Here is a 16,920-nt window from a genome sequence, read left to right on the forward strand (position 1 = left end):
GTATTCAAAAATTTTTGGTAGAATGAAATACTGTTCAGAGGAAGCACTTGGGCAATCTTTAAGAAGCTGAAACCAAGCTAAGATTAACTACTTTCAGCCTGTTGAGATGTTCCACCATAGAGTTGAGTACTAGAAGAAATATACTCTCCAAAAAGGCAAAAATGTTTCGGGCCTGCACAAGTGGAGGAGTATATGGGTGTTGGGTGCACAGACCATGATGTGAATAGGCACAAGGAAGCAGGAGAGCAAACTAGCTAACCAGAAGGGGCAATTCCTCATGGTTTCATATTGCCAACCCTCTTTTTTTTTCAATATATGAAATTTATTGTCAAATTGGTTTCCATACAACACCCAGTGCTCATCCCAAAAGGTGCCCTCCTCAATACCCATCACCCACCCTCCCCTCCCTCCCACCCCCCATCAACCCTGTTTGTTCTCAGTTTTGCCAACCCTCTTTAATCATCTTATGTATCAATGGAGAGAGTGACTTTTCTAGGACCCACTCTGTTAGTTCAAAAGGGACCAAAGGGCACAGATTCTTCTCACCATGCTCTGCTGCCTTTTATTTCACTCCAGGGTGTACAGCAGTGGAGTGGGAAAACCAGCTGGGAGACAGGGATGGTCCCCAGCAGGAAGGGTCCTCTGTGTCACGCTAAAGAGTCACACTGTCAGATTTAAGGGAATGTAGAAGATAAAACAGAGAAGGGAGAAACTGAAGTACCTGCCTTTAATTTAACGTGTTGATTGCATAGGGTCAGCCCTCGAACAGTCACTTGAGAGAAGACCAAAGTATGGATAGAACAGAGGGTCTAAAACTTTCCCTAAGACAGCAAAAGCAGAAGAGCAGAGCCTCAAGCACAAAACAGGTGATCTCAATGTGCACAGTAAGAGAGGTTTAAGGAGAAGTGCCATTGCTTAAGCCCGAGTGACTAACAGGACGGTGGCACCATTAGTACAAATGGGAAAGACGGAGGAGATTCACGTGGGGATGAGGGTGGCAAGTCTGTTTCTGGATACTGTGAGTTTGAAGTGCGAGGAGAAATCCATCATGGGGACGTCCCCCAGGCAGCTGAAAAGGCAGTCTGAAGCTTTAGAGAGAAGCCTCAGCGAGCAGAAGGGGCACAGAGATGAGCTATTTCATTGTTCTCTGAGGTTGAGGGAGGCGGGGGCGGGGGGAGGACACAGTCCTCTGCAACTACTTCTGTCACGTAGAGATGCGTGAAACGCACGAACTCTCCTTGCCTTTTCCAGAATGTGATTTATCCATTTACGAAATTTCGGAGGTGAAATTTACTACCGAGCACAACTCAAGATGGAGAAAATAGTATCCTCGCCTGGAAGCAAAGCTCATGGCGTATTCTTTTCTGGCATCGGTAAAAGGAACCCATTCCTGGAGACCACACCTGGCACTTTGCAGTAAATCCCTCCTCTACCCCCTCTGAACCTTGGATCGCCTGGTCCCATCGTTCGCTGCCTCCAGTACAAGTCTTCTGCACCTACCCTCCTCAGGCTCCTGTCAGTTCTTACAGTTCGTTTAGAAGCCTGGTGGAAATAAGCAGTCGTACCAGGCTGACTGCACCTTGGAGGTAAAATACCGATGGCATTCCAATCGAGCAATCTCTGTGAGTAATTTTAACCCACAGTGGAAGGGACAGGCCGGCCCTGTCACCTCCTCTGCATACATCCAGCCTGAGCCAACATCACGGTCTCTGAAGATCCTTGCCTCACCCTTGCCTGGCTTTGAACGTCGGCGATCATTTCTTCTCCCTCAGGAGCTATTTGTGACCTGATGCCAAGTCCTAGGCAAATCCACTGACGTGTGCAAGAGCAGCTTTGTTTGCTTTAAAGATATTTATTTCCTCATTTATGTGTATATGTAACTTATATACTTATAGGTAAGCAGACACACATGTAAAATTTATACAATATATTCCTAAGATATTTTCTACACCGTCAAGGTAAGGCTCAAACTGGAAATTTTGGGAAAAGAAACTATTATGGCAAACCTTCCGGCAAACTTAGGTCAAAGGAGAAAGAAAGGGGGTGCCTGGGTGACTCAGTCAGCTGAACATCTGCCTCTTGGACTCTCGATTTCAGCTCAGGTCATTATCTCATGGTTTGTGGGATCAAGTCCGTCATCGGGCTCTGCACCAACAGCGTGGAGTTTGCTTGGGATTCTCTCTCTCTCTCTCTCTCTCTCTCTCTCTCTCTCTCTCTCTCCCCTTCTACCCCTCCGCTGCTCACATGTGCACTCTCTCTCAAAAATAAATAAACTTGAAAAAAAAGAAAAAGTAGAAAGAAGTAAATTACTAGTAGAGGTAAAAAGACCCACAAGGAGAGGAGAAATTCCCCCAGTCACAGGGTAAGTGTATGTGAAAGTAAAGGAGCAAGGGTTACCCATGACGAAAGAACATTCTCAGACTCTACCCCCTCCGCTGGGAAGCTCACTGTGTCCCTAGGCAAGCTGTGGTCACCACAGCTCCACATTCTTGTCCTTCATTCACTCCCCCACCCTGTGATTCCCTGATGCCACCACCGCCTAAGTGCCAGGCACTGTTCTAGGCACAGGGACCCCACAGTGAACTACCCAGACAAATCCTCTTCCCACACAGCTCAAGTTCTGGAGGCACATTAGTGAAGGCAACAAAGAAATAAAACCCGTGGCATTTTCAGACAAGTGCTGACAACATACAAGTAATTGACCAAAATCCATAATGTGTCAGACGGGAAGACGGATCAGGACGGCCAGGGTGGAGGCAGGGGCAACTTGAATATGCAAGTGTGGAGGGGAAGGTGGCTAGGGTGAGATGTCAGCAGAGACCTCAAGGTGAGGGACTGAGTCCCAGGGGTATGGATCCCCGGAAAAAGAATGTGGGCTACCATCCCTCACTCCCAGACTCAAGGAACAGCAGGGCACCTGACTGGCTGTGAGGGGATGGGGGTGGGGAAGTAGAAATATCCACATGTCAAGTTGAACCGTAAACATCTCAGTAACAGAGGCTGTGCTGCCATATTCCTAGCTGTATCCCCAGGGCCTGGTACAGGGACTGAATTAAGTGTGGGCAGATGCGTGGCTGGATGGATGAGGAATGATTTTGTGGACTTCCTTATAATGGAAGCCAACAACAAAACAGGATTTGCAGTACTGTATGCAAAGGAAATACACACACACACACACACACACACACACACACACACACTCATTTTCTAGATCGCTGTGCTAGAATACATTCACTCCCTAAAATAAAAAGAAAAGAAAAACCTATATTTAAACCATATTGGCGGGGCGCCTGGGTAGCTTGGTCGGTTAAGCGTCCGACTTCGGCTCAGGTCATGATCTCACGGTCCGTGAGTTCGAGCCCCGCGTCAGGCTCTGTGCTGACAGCTCAGAGCCTGGAGCCTGTTTCAGATTCTGTGTCTCCCTCTCTCTCTGCCCCTCCCCTGTTCAAGCTCTGTCTCTCTCGGTCTCAAAAACCAATAAACATTAAAAAAAATAATAATAAACCATATTGGCTGAATAATAGCCATAGGGGGCATACGCCTATTATCTGTTTACACAGGTTTAGTAGATAACCATAACATATTTTCCAGCTCATTGGAAAAGAAGACTCAAGAAAAAAGCTACTGCTTAATTTTGTATTCTAGTAATAATATACTCCATTTGGGCCCATAAGAGGAATTAATGGCCAGCTCATCTGAATGGAAATTATAAAAAAAAAAATAGCTTTAGACCACGGTTCACCAAGCCTTTTCTGTAGCGGGCCAGACAGCAAATATTTCAGGCTTTGCAAACAACATACTGTCTTTGTCACAGTCTTCCCTGCTTTGTTGGGTTTATTTTTGTGTGGTTGTTGTTGTTTTATAAGGCTATGAAAAATGTAAAAACCATTCTTGGTTTCTGGGCCATACTAATAAACCATAGTTCACCAAATGGGACACCTGGAGTCCCCAAACCCCCAACAGTTAAACCCAAGAAAGAAATCCCCATACATTTTGGGATTACCTCTTTCAGTCTCTCCAGCTCATTTTGGAGGGCCTGCTTGGATATTTCCACTTCAATCATCTGCTGTCGGAGACTTTCGTTTTCATCTTCAGCTTTAGCACGCTTTTCCTCCACGGTTTCAAGTTCGTGGTGCAATCTAACAGATACATCTTTGGCTACCTGTATCAACCAACAGAGACAGTCATCAGAACGGGAAGCTTTCTGCATGCTAAAGGCACATTCGAACAACTTTTGAGGCAGAATCATTAAGTGATATGATATCACAGTAAAGGGCAAAGACCCTGGCAATATTAACAAGCCTCTCTTTAAAGGAGGAGGTATTAGTTTCAAACATGAAATCCACATTATGAGCAAGGATACAACCTTTTTATCTGATTAAAAGGCTACTGTGAATAGCCCTACCTCCTTACAGAGTATCACCAAGAATGCCAGTTCTGCCCAGGCACACATGCTTTAATGATAAATTAGAAATAATAATAACAATAACAATAATCAACCAACCAACCAATCAATCAATAGTTCTGTTCCCTAAGATAATACTAAACCCACCTGCTTTAAAAAAAAAAAAAATCAAAATAATCCCGTAAAATGATACAGTCAAGTTTTAAATTGTCTACAGTAGTAAAATATCTGAATGTTAAAAGCAGTTAAACATTTTTAACCTTCTAAAAGGAAACAAGGAAAGATTTTGCAAAAGAAATATAAATCACCCTTACATCCCACTGAATGACATTTTGCTAGGGGTTTAGAGATTTGATAGAATTACAAAGATTCTTTTCCTGTTATCATAATGAAAGGCGAAATGAGATTTCATAAGTGCTCCCATAATGAGGAGGACATTATGCATTATTCACCTCTTGATAAATGATTTGATAATCACGGCACAGGAGAAGCCACGCTACCCATGGAGAGAGCAAATGGTAGAAAGTCTGGAATTTCTTCACCTCATTCCCACTTCTGCCAGTGCTTCTCAAAAACACCTTAGACAATTAGCTTTAGGCGATTAGTTATGATCCTCTCTCTCCTTCGGTTAAATCAAACCTCTACACCTGGGTTATGGTCATTTCAGGTTTCTGCATTCTAGAAACTTAAGTAACAATAAAAATGTTAAGTGATTATAGTCAACCTTTATGAGTGGCCTTTGACCACCACTGAATTGATAATCAATAGATTTTTTAAATATTCCAAATTTTAAGAAGGCGTTTCTGTAGAATTCTACACAACTCTCAGGCTAAGTGGCAGATATCAATTCTTTCATTTTTTTTTTTTTTTAATTGTAGATCCCTTACTATGACTTCTTTCCCTTACGTTTTGAGATTGCAGTTCATATGGCAGGTTTAAATCTTGGCCTGTCAAAGCCATATGACTACACATACCCTATAAGCCATAAGGGGAAGGAAGAATGTTTATGCTGGAATCTGTTGAGAGAGCAACACCACCGAAACATCAGGACCCTGTGTGAGTGGGTCCGAGGGCTGCAGTCTCAGATCTGTGATCCCGCCCCTCCCCTCCCCCTGCAGCCCCTTCTGGGAATAAGCCGCCCTGCAACCCTGATCAGCTCACTCACCTTTAAATCCTGCTCCAGACTCCGGATGAGCTCGCCATCCACCTGACCAGTCTCAGCCACTTTCAGACTCTTCTGCTCTGCTTTCCTGAGGCGGTACTGCAGGATTCGGCAGTTTTTATTAGCACGGTCCAGCTCTCGCCGAAGCTCCTGCAGCTGGTAAACATCCTCCTCTAGGTAACTGTCTCTCATCTCTTCCATCTCAGCACGGAGTTCGTCCAATTCATCCTACGCAAGCCAGATGGAGTTGACTCATAAGCCACCAGAAAAAGGATGGTGTCTCCTGTGTCCCCCTGCTCAGCAATACTAAATACTAACCACCTGTACACTCACCCACCGGCTTATGGCCACACCTGTGTGACAGGACCTCTGGAAATGGTCACACAAGACAATATCCTCAGATGTCTATTCAAATCTCATGGATCCAGAAGCTAAAAACCAGGATGGATTATTCACTGCAGCCTGCCAGCCTTTATTCCCCTCCTCATATTTTCTTACATAATCAGAATCATAAATGAAATCGGCTCTGCAGATAACTAAACCTTTGGATTCACATCAAACGTTGACCTAAACTTGTATCTCTAAGACACAATCTAGATGTCAAGAGGAGTTGGACAGAGCCCGCCTTCAAAGGACATAAACTTTAGTGGGGTCGTAAAACGGAAATGCCCTGGAATTATAACATACCTGCAAATGTCTCTAAAAACTCTGTACCACCATACAAATCTCAGCACTGACTATGTGACTCAATTTCAAAGGTACAACCTTTTGCATGATGTCAAATACACACTGGGGTGGCGTTTTTCCATCCACCTGGGCTTTATTTCCTATCTCCACTTGATTCTGGCACCAGCATGAAGACGCCAGGAGGTTCAGGACCTTCAGCATGAAGGTTCAGGAGAAACCCAGGAGTGGTTTCTGGCCCTCCTCTTTCCCTCCCATTCCACAGTCATTCCAGTGCTCTCAGTCCAACACAGCCACAAACCTGCAGGGCGCTCTCTTACCTGTGATGGCTGCACACCACTGCTAGTCCCTGCCTTCATCCCTCCCAAGGGAGCAGCTGCACACATAGACAAGTTGTGCGGGGCTCCCTGCCTCCCCTTTAGCCCATTCTCCACCCGGAGTTATCCTCTACTATGGAACTCAGACCATACCCCTCAAAGCCTCCAGGGGGATTCCCACTGCGCTGAGAAATGTCCTCCCCAAGGGCCTCCTTCTTCCCTGCCACACTGCTGGTCTCATAGGGCCAGGACTCCTGGCCCTCTCTGTTCCTCCCCAGCTTTTACAGAGCTCACTATCACATAAGCCAGAAGGTGCACACACAGTGCCTTCCCTGACCACCCATCCCCACCAGGTCTCTAATCCCTTGCCTTCCCTATTTTCTCTCCATCTCTTACCACCACTGGCTAAAAGTTATTTGTGCTTCTTCCTATTCCTGTCTGTCGCCCATACTGAAATGTAAGCTCTGGGAGGGCAGACCCCTTGTGTGTCTGTTCCTCTGCATTCACAGCGCCCAGAGTAGTGTGAGCCACGCAGCAGGCCTTCAATAAGTATTTGTGGGAAGAACGCACATAAACATCGGTCAATACCTACAAAGACCAAATCGTAAAGATGACCAAAATCTAACTTAAATGCACCCTTGCGTCGTTCCAGTCTTGTAACTGAATCACGAAAAATTTTTCCCAGACCCACAGATGTAGCTGCAATATGCGAGACAGAAATTCTATTGAAATATTACAAAAGATTTTAACGAGGAGTAATTTGGAGGGTGGGAGATTAAGAAAAACATTCTAGGAATTTTCTTGATTAGCTTGGTAACTGATGGTTTAAATGCCTCCAGACTAGGATACACTCAGTCTTTCCCATTTGTTTTGTTCAATTAACACTGAGGGTCAAGGAAAAAAAACTCTCCGTGACACGGACACCTTAAGTTGTCAGGTCTTGGCCTGCTATTCAGTTTGTTTCTGGATTCTCTCTACCCTCGCTAATCCTGCATTTGTTCTTAAAAGCAGAGATTTACTTATAATAAAGAACAAGAGTTTCCCAACATCAAAGCCTCAGGTAGACAAGAAATTGACCAGAAGGGAATCTCCTGAAGAGTAATTTATCCTGGAAAAGATTAAGTGTAAGTGTAACAAATAAATTGCGAATCTGTATGGAAAAACACAAATTGGCACAGACAGGGTAAAGACAGCTGTCCAGGCAACCTCGATCATACGAAGCCGTCTACTGGAAGGAGCACAGGTGTGGCATCTCATACCCGCAAACCTCAGTCTGTAGATTCTCCCTAATCTGCCCACACTACCCTAACTAAGACAATGACTTACTCAACTGACTATGACTCCAAATGGAGCTTGTCTGAATGGGCTACCAAGAAGAACGGATGTTAAAGAAGAAAGCTTTGGGGCGCCTGGGTGGCGCAGTCGGTTAAGCGTCCGACTTCAGCCAGGTCACGATCTCGCGGTCTGTGAGTTCGAGCCCCGCGTCGGGCTCTGGGCTGATGGCTCGGAGCCTGGAGCCTGTTTCCGATTCTGTGTCTCCCTCTCTCTCTGCCCCTCCCCATTTCATGCTCTGTCTCTCTCTGTCCCAAAAATAAATAAACGTTAAAAAAAAAAAAAAAAAAAAAGAAGAAAGCTTTGCCACTTCCCAGTGGTCACATGAATAAAATGTCTTTTCTTCTCTGCTTCTGAGTGTTCTTACAAAATTTCTATAGCAACAGTCACAACCCCACTAAAAACATAGGATGCTCTAGTGTGCCTTAAAAAAGGTAAATATTAACATTGAAAATGTTGTGAAGTATAAGCAAGTTTTGTGGTTTTTTTTTATGTTCTTTTTTCCTTCATGGAGATCTCTTCCCGTAAGTCTCGTTCCTCGTCAGAAAATTTGCTGGGACTAGGAGCTCATGGACCAAGCACGGAAGCCAGTCAGTTGATCTACATATATGAACAGGATGGACAGGCTGGGCTCCTCGGGGAACTGGAGAACACAGGTCTTTCGGGAAGGTGCTTGCCAACCTCTAGCAGAGAAGAAGTTGGCCGACTGACGCCCAATCCCTACGCTAAGGCTGTGATGCCGCTGTGTGGGAGCCTTGCCCTTGACCCGACCCATGCTAGGGGAGACCAACTGCAGACTGCAAGCTTTAAAACAGGACTTATGGATGTCAATCTTCTAGTAAAGATTAGGTGACTGGTCCTGAATCTTCAAAATCAAGGTCAAGTTTTCCTCAGGTTTCACCATGTATATGATAAATCTGACTTTCAGAAAGAGCCTATTCTCCACACTTGTGTCTGAGTACAGTTAAAAGGAAATTGTTTCATTGGGTAACTAGTAAAAAAACAGCTCAATATAAGCAATAATCACAACATGTATATGCATGCATACAAATATTCAGTAACTGTGGCCATTCTGTTCATGGAAGGAAGTGTCTGTGATCATGTTTCCTTCTAGAAAGCTTATCTATAAAAGCCAAAGTCATTAATGCCTGGAATTACCTGTTACTCAAACAAAAGTGTTTAAAGTGTGATACAGCCATAAGAAAACATAAGATACAACTTCCAGGGATAAAAATGTTCTCTAGTTTTCAAATTTTGTACCGGCGGGGGGGACCCTCATCGACCCTAATATCAAATGCTAGATGTCATATAGATGTGTAAACAACCACTACAAGCTAAAACAAACAAACAAACAAACAAACAGTATTTAGGGGCTAGATGAACCCACACCTCCAAATCATTCATTACTCCAGATGTAAACAGCTAACATTTCTTGGCATAAATAATCACCAACATTAGTTGCACTGAAAAGAAAATTAGGGAGAGACTATAATTGCATGTATTTGAATCATTGCTTTTATAACTCATATGTTATCTAAATAAATATTTGTAGAACATAAGACATCCTTTTTTCAGTATTTTCCCTTCATTACTAAACCTGCCAGGAACATATTACCCCATTTCATAGACAAGGAGAGCAAACTCATGCTGGTAAATCTGTCCAAAGCCTCATAGCTAACAAATAGAAGCTAGACTGCAAGCCCACATGCTCTTTCCAGTAAATACTATAAATTATTTGCAACAACCGGGACAAATGGAACAATAATACGCTTTAAGTCATACTTTAAAACACCTGCCATAGATGTGAAATAATAAAGCAAGCTAACATTTTTAGATCTTGACAATTGTCAATGTGTGAGTATATCCATTATCTCAATTGGTCCTCAAAAAAAAAAAAAAAAAAAAAGAAAAAAAACACTGCAATGTGCAGCAAAGATATTAATACTCCCATTTTAAAAATGAGGAAATTGAGATTCCAAACATTTAAATGGCTTTTCAACACTAGTCTATCGCAGAGATGGGACCAAGGCCAGTGTTTCAACTCTTTTCATAGCGCCTTGAAAAAAAAGCAGTTTTCAGGTTCAGTGAAAAGAAGTTACAAGAAAAGCAAATTATAAACCGTGTAAGCTGGCAGCAGACATTTGAAAAGCAAAAACTGTGATTATTCAGATTAGGGTCATGATGGATAGTGATTTTCAAGCTACCATTACATTAATTTTCTGACAGCATGCCCTAATTTAGAATACATTGTATTACAGAACCTTAAAAATGTCTGCCATTTAAATGTTTAAGAAAACCAAATCAAGCAGAACATATAATGTTTCTGGCAAATATAATTTAGACAGAGTAAGTAAAAGTAGAAAATTGCTGTTGTTTTTTTATACACAGAAACTAAGAAAAAACTTGCCCTTAATCAAGTTTTATATTGAATTAACATCAGGTCTGTTGCATACCTCACTAAAAAGCTAATTTAGTTTTAATTAAATCTATTTTTCAAATTTCATATATAAAATGGAATCTTGAAGTCATGCAAAGCTCCCCAACTACTCCCCTTTGCCTGCAGATAACAGATCGAGCCTTATTATATACATCAAATTAGAGAAATAATGAGGCACCATGTGTGCACTAGAGTAAACCAAGATTAAATGACACACATTTCAATGAAAACCGTTTTACCCACAAATAAAAACTAAAAACACAGTGGATACTGAGTGCACCGTATCTGAACTTAAGGGATGCAAACTCTTGATCATACTGATAGTTTTATTCAAATAATAGCCTCCTTTAAGCAACCCGAAATCAATAACTAGTTCTACATTAATATTTTAATAACGTTTCTTTAAACAGACCCAATTTGGAGAGGGGGAGCAGTCGTCTGGCTACTGTTGAAATAATTCCATCTTCTGGGAGTTGCAGACAGAAACTATTGTCTGTTGTAATATACAAATAATCCACCTCATTTCCCTCTGGACAATGAAAATGTTCTCTGCACAGTCCCAGCTGTAGCTAAGAAGGCACAGGGGCCGCTACCATTGTTTACCAAGTGACAGTTCACCCAGCAGCTGATGGGCTCTGTTTGTCCTGGTCTACATTATCTTGCCACCTAAGATTATTACAGCCGCTCTTTTGCAGGCTGAATAAAGAATGGGCGTGGAAAGGGGAATGTCAGGAAAGAATAGGAACACTGTCCACTTTAACCCTTCCAAAAGAAAGGGAGAGGAGGAGCTCAACACTTTAGCTGTTCAGAACTGTGTTATTCTTGCCTGTGAGTGTCTCCCTTCTGGGCCATGCTGAGCACCTGGAATCCAAGCAGCCCAATTTAACAAAACCATTTCAGAGCTTGAAACTCGAAAGACTACTTCCGGTAAGAAACAGGCTGGTAAGGCTGGATCAGGGGTGATACACTGCAACCTATAAAATAAAAAATGACCTTACCAATCATCTCCTTTAGGGAATCACTCCTTTCAAAGGATCGGATGTTGCTCGCCCTGGGAGCTAGCAGCGACTTTTGTTTTAACCAGAAATAATTCTTCGGGAATAACAGAAAGCAGAGCGAAAATAAGCAACCCTTCCCCCCAGCCCCACCTGCATCCATCCTGCAGGGCACTGGCACTTTTGGAGAACACTATTTGGGCACATGCGGAGGGGACATTGTGAGCCCATCACCAGTAATTCCAAAAGCGTTTTGGGGGGCACCTGGGTGGCTCAGTCGGTTAAGTGTCCAACTCTGGCTCAGGTCCTGATCTCACGGTTCCTGGGTTCAAGTCCTGCCTCCGGCTCTGTGCTGACAGCTCAGAGCCTAGAGCCTGTTTCAGATTCCGTGTCTCCCTTTCTCTCTGCCCCTCCCCCACTCGCAGTCTGTCTGTCTCTCTCTCTCTCTCTCTCTCTGTCAAAAATAAACTTTTAGGGGCGCCTGGGTGGCGCAGTCGGTTAAGCGTCCGACTTCAGCCAGGTCACGATCTCGCGGTCCATGAGTTCGAGCCCCGCGTCGGGCTCTGGGCTGATGGCTCAGAGCCTGGAGCCTGTTTCCGATTCTGTGTCTCCCTCTCTCCCTGCCCCTCCCCCGTTCATGCTCTGTCTCTCTCTGTCCCAAAAATAAATAAACGTAGAAAAAATAAATAAATAAATAAATAAAAATAAACTTTTAAAAAATTCAAAAAAAAAGAAAAACATTTTCAAAATAGGTCAATAAATTCAACTGATTAAATTCTCCTGTAAACCCTGTGGAAACAGAGAACATAATTAGTATGTTCACAATGAGCACTAAGGCTGGTCCGATTATCTCAGAGCACTTGGGCAAAACACGGCGGTGGCAGGCAGGTGGGCAGACAGAAACACACCAGCCGCGTTTTGTGGATGCTCTCAGCACCGAGAAACATGCCTGGGTTCAGTTTGAAAAAGGAGCAAAGGCCTTTGGACAACCGAATTCAACTGCTCACCTGAATTTCTCAAGACTTCCAAATATATCTAAGTTCATCGGGAGTAAAGGGACAAGCCTGCTTTCCTGCCTGTGTTTTCACGCAAAAAGCCAGCCACCTGGATTGAGTAGTTGTGCATTTTTCAGTCAACTTGGTGCCCTCTGATGAAGAAGAGATAGCAGGGCCAGGGACGCCCCAAGCAGCTCCACACTGCACAACCGAAGGTATGTACTTCTCTGTTGACATCTATTTTAAAAAATACAGCAGAGTGGCTAAAAACCAAGAGAATTCCACTTGAAGGAAGGTCTCCATCAGTAAGACATCCGCCTATGGTTTCGCAGGCCTGATGATTCTGCTTGATTACCCTTTGGTCATGCTAGCTCAGGAAGTGTGACAGTCTTGTGCAGTAATGGTGACAGAACTGACTTGGGAAAGAATGTGGCACTTATCATGGTCACAGTCCTCCAGGATATACCAACATAAAGTGCCCGGGCCAAGTCTCTTCTTGGTAGGTAACATCTGAATAGAAGAATGCTCTGTCTAATCACAAGAGCTCTGTACCACATTCTCTAAGAAAGCAGATCAAGGATGCACATTGATCTACTGTGAGAAAAAAAGCAACCAAAGCAACCAAAGGTAAGTTTCAATTTCGAAACTTGCCCTGTGCCAAGGCAAGCCTCCTGCCTCTGACTCCTGAGGTCACTTGTGCTCACAGCCCCATTGTGCACAAGTGGGCGCGCTCACTGACCTCTAGAGAAGTCTGCCAGGATTGCTGTGTTTTCTCCCAAACTGAACTATCGTAACTTAGCTTCTGGATAACGAAACATGTAACTCACACGTATATTTGTGAGCATACTTCTGGTTTCCCAGCCGCTTTCAGAGCTCCTCTACCTCCTGCTCTCTCCTGCTGACAGGGGAAAGGCTGGGAGATGCACTCAGGCAGAGTAAACGGTTGGCCGTGACACTTTCTCCACAGGAAACAGCAACTGAACATTTCCCACAAATTAAACACTGTCAGTGGGATTTATATGACCATCTGTACACTGGCTAGTGGAGAGGGGTTCATTATGGCCCTTTCGCCTAAAATGAAAAGAGGCCCCCTAGGAAAGCTAAACATTGGGAACACTTCAAGCTAATAAAACAACTCAAAAGCAAGCAGTATACGCTGAGAAAAGCAGGCTTGCTGGGCACAGGGATGCAGCCTGGTGCAGTGAAAACAGCAAAGGCTCTGGGGGCGGGGAAAATAGAAGCTGTACCTCCTAGCTGGATGGCCTTGGGCTGGTCATTTAAGTTTTCCGGGTTCTCAGCATCCTGGTCTGTGAAACTGGGGTTATGACAAATATAACAACAATTATACCCCATGTTGTTGTGAAGAATCACTGAAATATCAAACATACCACATCAGACTCCAGGGTCAGACACCTACTTCATGCACAGAGGCTCTACCCACGTGAAAAGATAAAGCAAATCAACAGTCACCTCAGAATGAACTCTAAAATGACTGTTGCCTACCTGAAGATCAAAGATGCGATGAGAAACACGTTTTACGAAACCCTCAATTTTCTGTCGCTTAGCAGGTCGTGATTTGGATAAACACCATTTAATCAGAAACACTGGGGGTCTGGGATCATGCTGAGAGCTGGAGCTATAACCGAACAAGGTAATCTTTCTGGCCCTTAGGGAGTTTACATTTGCTGAAGATTTACAAAAGCGGCGATTTCAAAATGGAGTCACATATGCTATCACTGCCCTTTCTCTTCAGCACCTTTGAAAATCGTTCTGTTGTCTATTACGTAAGAGTGGGTGACACAGGCAAATGTACTACTTGAAACATCTTACTCCCAACTCCCAATCTGGTCTCACCTCTCCTCTGCCTCACTGCCACATCTTTGCAGACAAAACAACGACTGGGCTCATTTGGGGAGAGCAGCTCCTGATAAGAAGTTTAGGTTCAGAATACTATTCTGTCAGCAGTCTGAACTTCACACTTAACCACCTTAAAAGGGCATGCCCTTGGTCCCACTGGCCAAAGCCTGGGCCTCATCTGGATACATTCAGTGTTTGCTGAGAAAAAGTACAAGTCACATCACCCAGATGAAGGAGGGACATCCACTGGTTTGGGAGATATATGTTATCATCTTAACAGAAACGTGAAAAGATTGGTACCGCTGTAGTTATTCACTAACTTGAGCACTACAATAAATTAAAACAGTTGCCCCCCGTACTACCCCCCTTATTTTCTCTCAAGTCACTTCAACTGTCTTGAACCCCATTCCCCCAACACTGTAAGTCCTCTGTTCTGCAGGACCAACCTGACCTCCTCTTGGGAGAAAAGATGGAAGTCAGATCGAGTGCACCAAAGCTAACGAGACCAAAAGGCCATTGCTAGCTAGCAGGCCCTTAGGAAAAATCCTCAGAGGTAGGGGGGCAGAGGTTTGCAATTCCCTCAAAAGTGCTGGAGTGCTGGGGGAAATCAAAGGGTCTCTCCTGACACAAAACACCAGCTTGTGGACGCCTACAAAGGACAGGCAGGCCAAACCTGCCAACTCCTTGTCCTTCAACACAGGCCACCCTCATGGGGCCCCTGAACTTAAGGTGTATCACCGAAACACTGGGAGCACCCCCCTCCGAGAAAATAGAGGGGATCTCACGTTCTGTAAACGCAGGAAAAGCATCTGGCACATCCGCAGCCTGGCCCACTGCAGGCTCCAGAACCTACACGCACCTGCCCTAGGCCGGGACCAGAGCTCCTTGGCTAGGGGTAGCCAGATCCCACAGGTGAGGGTGTGCATGTTTTGGCCCCACGGAGGGTCGGCTGTGTATCCAAAATGTGATTCTGGCCACCTCTCTCCCGGCACATCAACAGAGGCAAAGACGTCAGCAGGAAGAAGCAAGACTTCAAGAAACAAGAAAAGCTAAGTGGGGTGGGAACCCGCCCGGACCCACAGGTCTTGCTGCTCCTTCCAGAAGTTTTAGCTTAAGTTCCCAACGCCCAGTGTGTGCGGGGGCGGGAAAGTGAAGGGCAGAAGAGAGAACGGGCTTGTCAGGATCGGGCAGGCAGGGCTCGCGGGTCCCCGCCCGCACCCAGACCTTTCGGGGTGGCCTCCGGGACACCTGCGGCGGAGCCGGCTGCTCACCTTGAGATAGTCGTTCTCCGAGCGCAGCTCCTCGATCTCCCGCAGCAGCTCCTCCTCCACCGCGGCCGCCGGGATCAGTCGGGTCTGCTCGCCAAGACCGGGGTCCTTGGGGATCCCGGGGACCGTTCGCTCGAACGGCGCGCGTCCCCCGGCATCCTCCGCCACACCAGTTCCCAGGGACCCCGCGGGGACCCCGCCCGGGCTGCTCCGACCCCCGAGGCAGGCGCCGGCGGCGGGAGGCGCGGCAAGGAGCGCGGGGGGCTCGGGGCTGCCGGGCGGCGCCCCCCGAGCCGCGGGGCTCGTCGTAGCGGCTCCTCGCAGCGGTTCCCGGTCGCTGGAGCCCGTGCCAGACTCGGCGTCGCTGCTGGCGGCGGGGAGCAGGCGCTGCTCGTCGGACAGGGGTTCGGAGGGGCAGTCGGAGAGGTCGGAGCTGCTGTCCGTGTGGCTGATGCGCGAGCCTGGAGCCGGGGAGCCGGCCGCGGAGGTCACGGCGAGGATCACGGCGGGGATCGGGGCGGCGGGGACCGGCGGCCCGGCGGCACGGGCGGGGGGCGCCCCGGAGCCGCGTTTGGCTTTGCGGCCCTTGGCAGCGGCGGACAGCGGCTCGGTCCCGGGCGGCGGCGGCGGCCTCCCTGCCCGGGGCAGCAGCTCCCCGGGCGCCGTGCGCGCCACCCTCCTGGGGCCCGGAGCGGCCTTGGCGCCGCCCGCTGCCCTGGCCCCGGCTCCCGGCGGCGGCTTGTCCTTCGCGCCAGGGGCGCCGCCGCTGCGCCGAGAGAGGCGGCCGGGCGCGGCCAGGGTTCCTGGCGAGGGCGGCGCTTTGCCCGCGAGGCTGGGAGAGCGTGGGGCGGCGGGCGCCTGGGCTCGGCCCGAGGAGGGGGCGGCCAGGGCCGGGCCGGACGCCGGGGTCCGGCCGTGCAGATCCTTGAGGAAGGGTCTGGCGGGCGAGGGCGCGCGGTGCAACCGCCTACGCTCGGCCAGCGGGTGGAGGTGATGGTGGCGGTGGTGCTGGCCGGGCGGCAGCGGCTTCGCCTCCGGGGTGCCGCCGCCCGCGAGGCCGTTCAGCGTCTCCATGGCCGGGTCCCGGGCCGCGAGCAGCAGCTCGGGCGGCAAATGCTCCGGGCGGCGGCGGCGGCGTGCAGCCTCCCCGCGCGCCCGCTCATCACTGTCCCCAGCCCCGCCCGGTCTGCGCCCCGCGCTCTCGCGCCGCCGCCGTTCCCCGCGCACCCCTGGCCCCCAGGATCCCAGCGGGGCTGGCGGCCGCCGTCGTCCCGCTCTCCCCTCGCTGAGGTCACTGCCGCTCGAGTTCACCCGGCACAACGGCGCGGCGGCTCCCTGCCGCTCGCATCCCTAGACGCTGCGCTCCGGGCTCGCGGGTCCGCACACCCGCACTCGTCCGCTGGCGGCGCGCTCCCCGCTCCCGCGTCGGGTTCCCCGCCCACGGCCGCCCAGCTCCCCGCAGCGCCCG

General features: G+C 47.6%; 1 protein-coding gene across 12 annotated transcripts in view; it reads right to left on the minus strand.

The window, feature by feature from the left end:
* The window catches only part of MTCL1 (microtubule crosslinking factor 1), a 131,935-nt gene extending 115,050 nt beyond the window's left edge, over positions 1 to 16,885 (minus strand). For 4 of the 12 annotated variants that reach the window (XM_023241756.2, XM_023241757.2, XM_023241755.2 and 1 more), the window contains exons 1-3: positions 15,456 to 16,883; positions 5,571 to 5,795; positions 4,004 to 4,162 (exon numbers count right to left, since the gene is read on the minus strand). In XM_023241756.2, the coding sequence (XP_023097524.2) occupies positions 4,004 to 4,162; positions 5,571 to 5,795; positions 15,456 to 16,526 (1,455 nt within the window). In that variant the 5' untranslated portion in view covers positions 16,527 to 16,883. Of the gene's footprint in view, positions 1 to 4,003; positions 4,163 to 5,570; positions 5,796 to 15,455 lie in introns of all 12 variants that reach the window. The other 8 variants (XM_023241761.2, XM_023241760.2, XR_002737276.2 and 5 more) reach the window with 4 other exon arrangements.
* Between the last annotated feature and the right edge of the window lie 35 nt (positions 16,886 to 16,920).

This window comes from Felis catus, chromosome D3 (genome assembly GCF_018350175.1).
Source record: "Felis catus isolate Fca126 chromosome D3, F.catus_Fca126_mat1.0, whole genome shotgun sequence".
In the NCBI taxonomy this organism is placed as follows: domain Eukaryota; kingdom Metazoa; phylum Chordata; class Mammalia; order Carnivora; family Felidae; genus Felis; species Felis catus.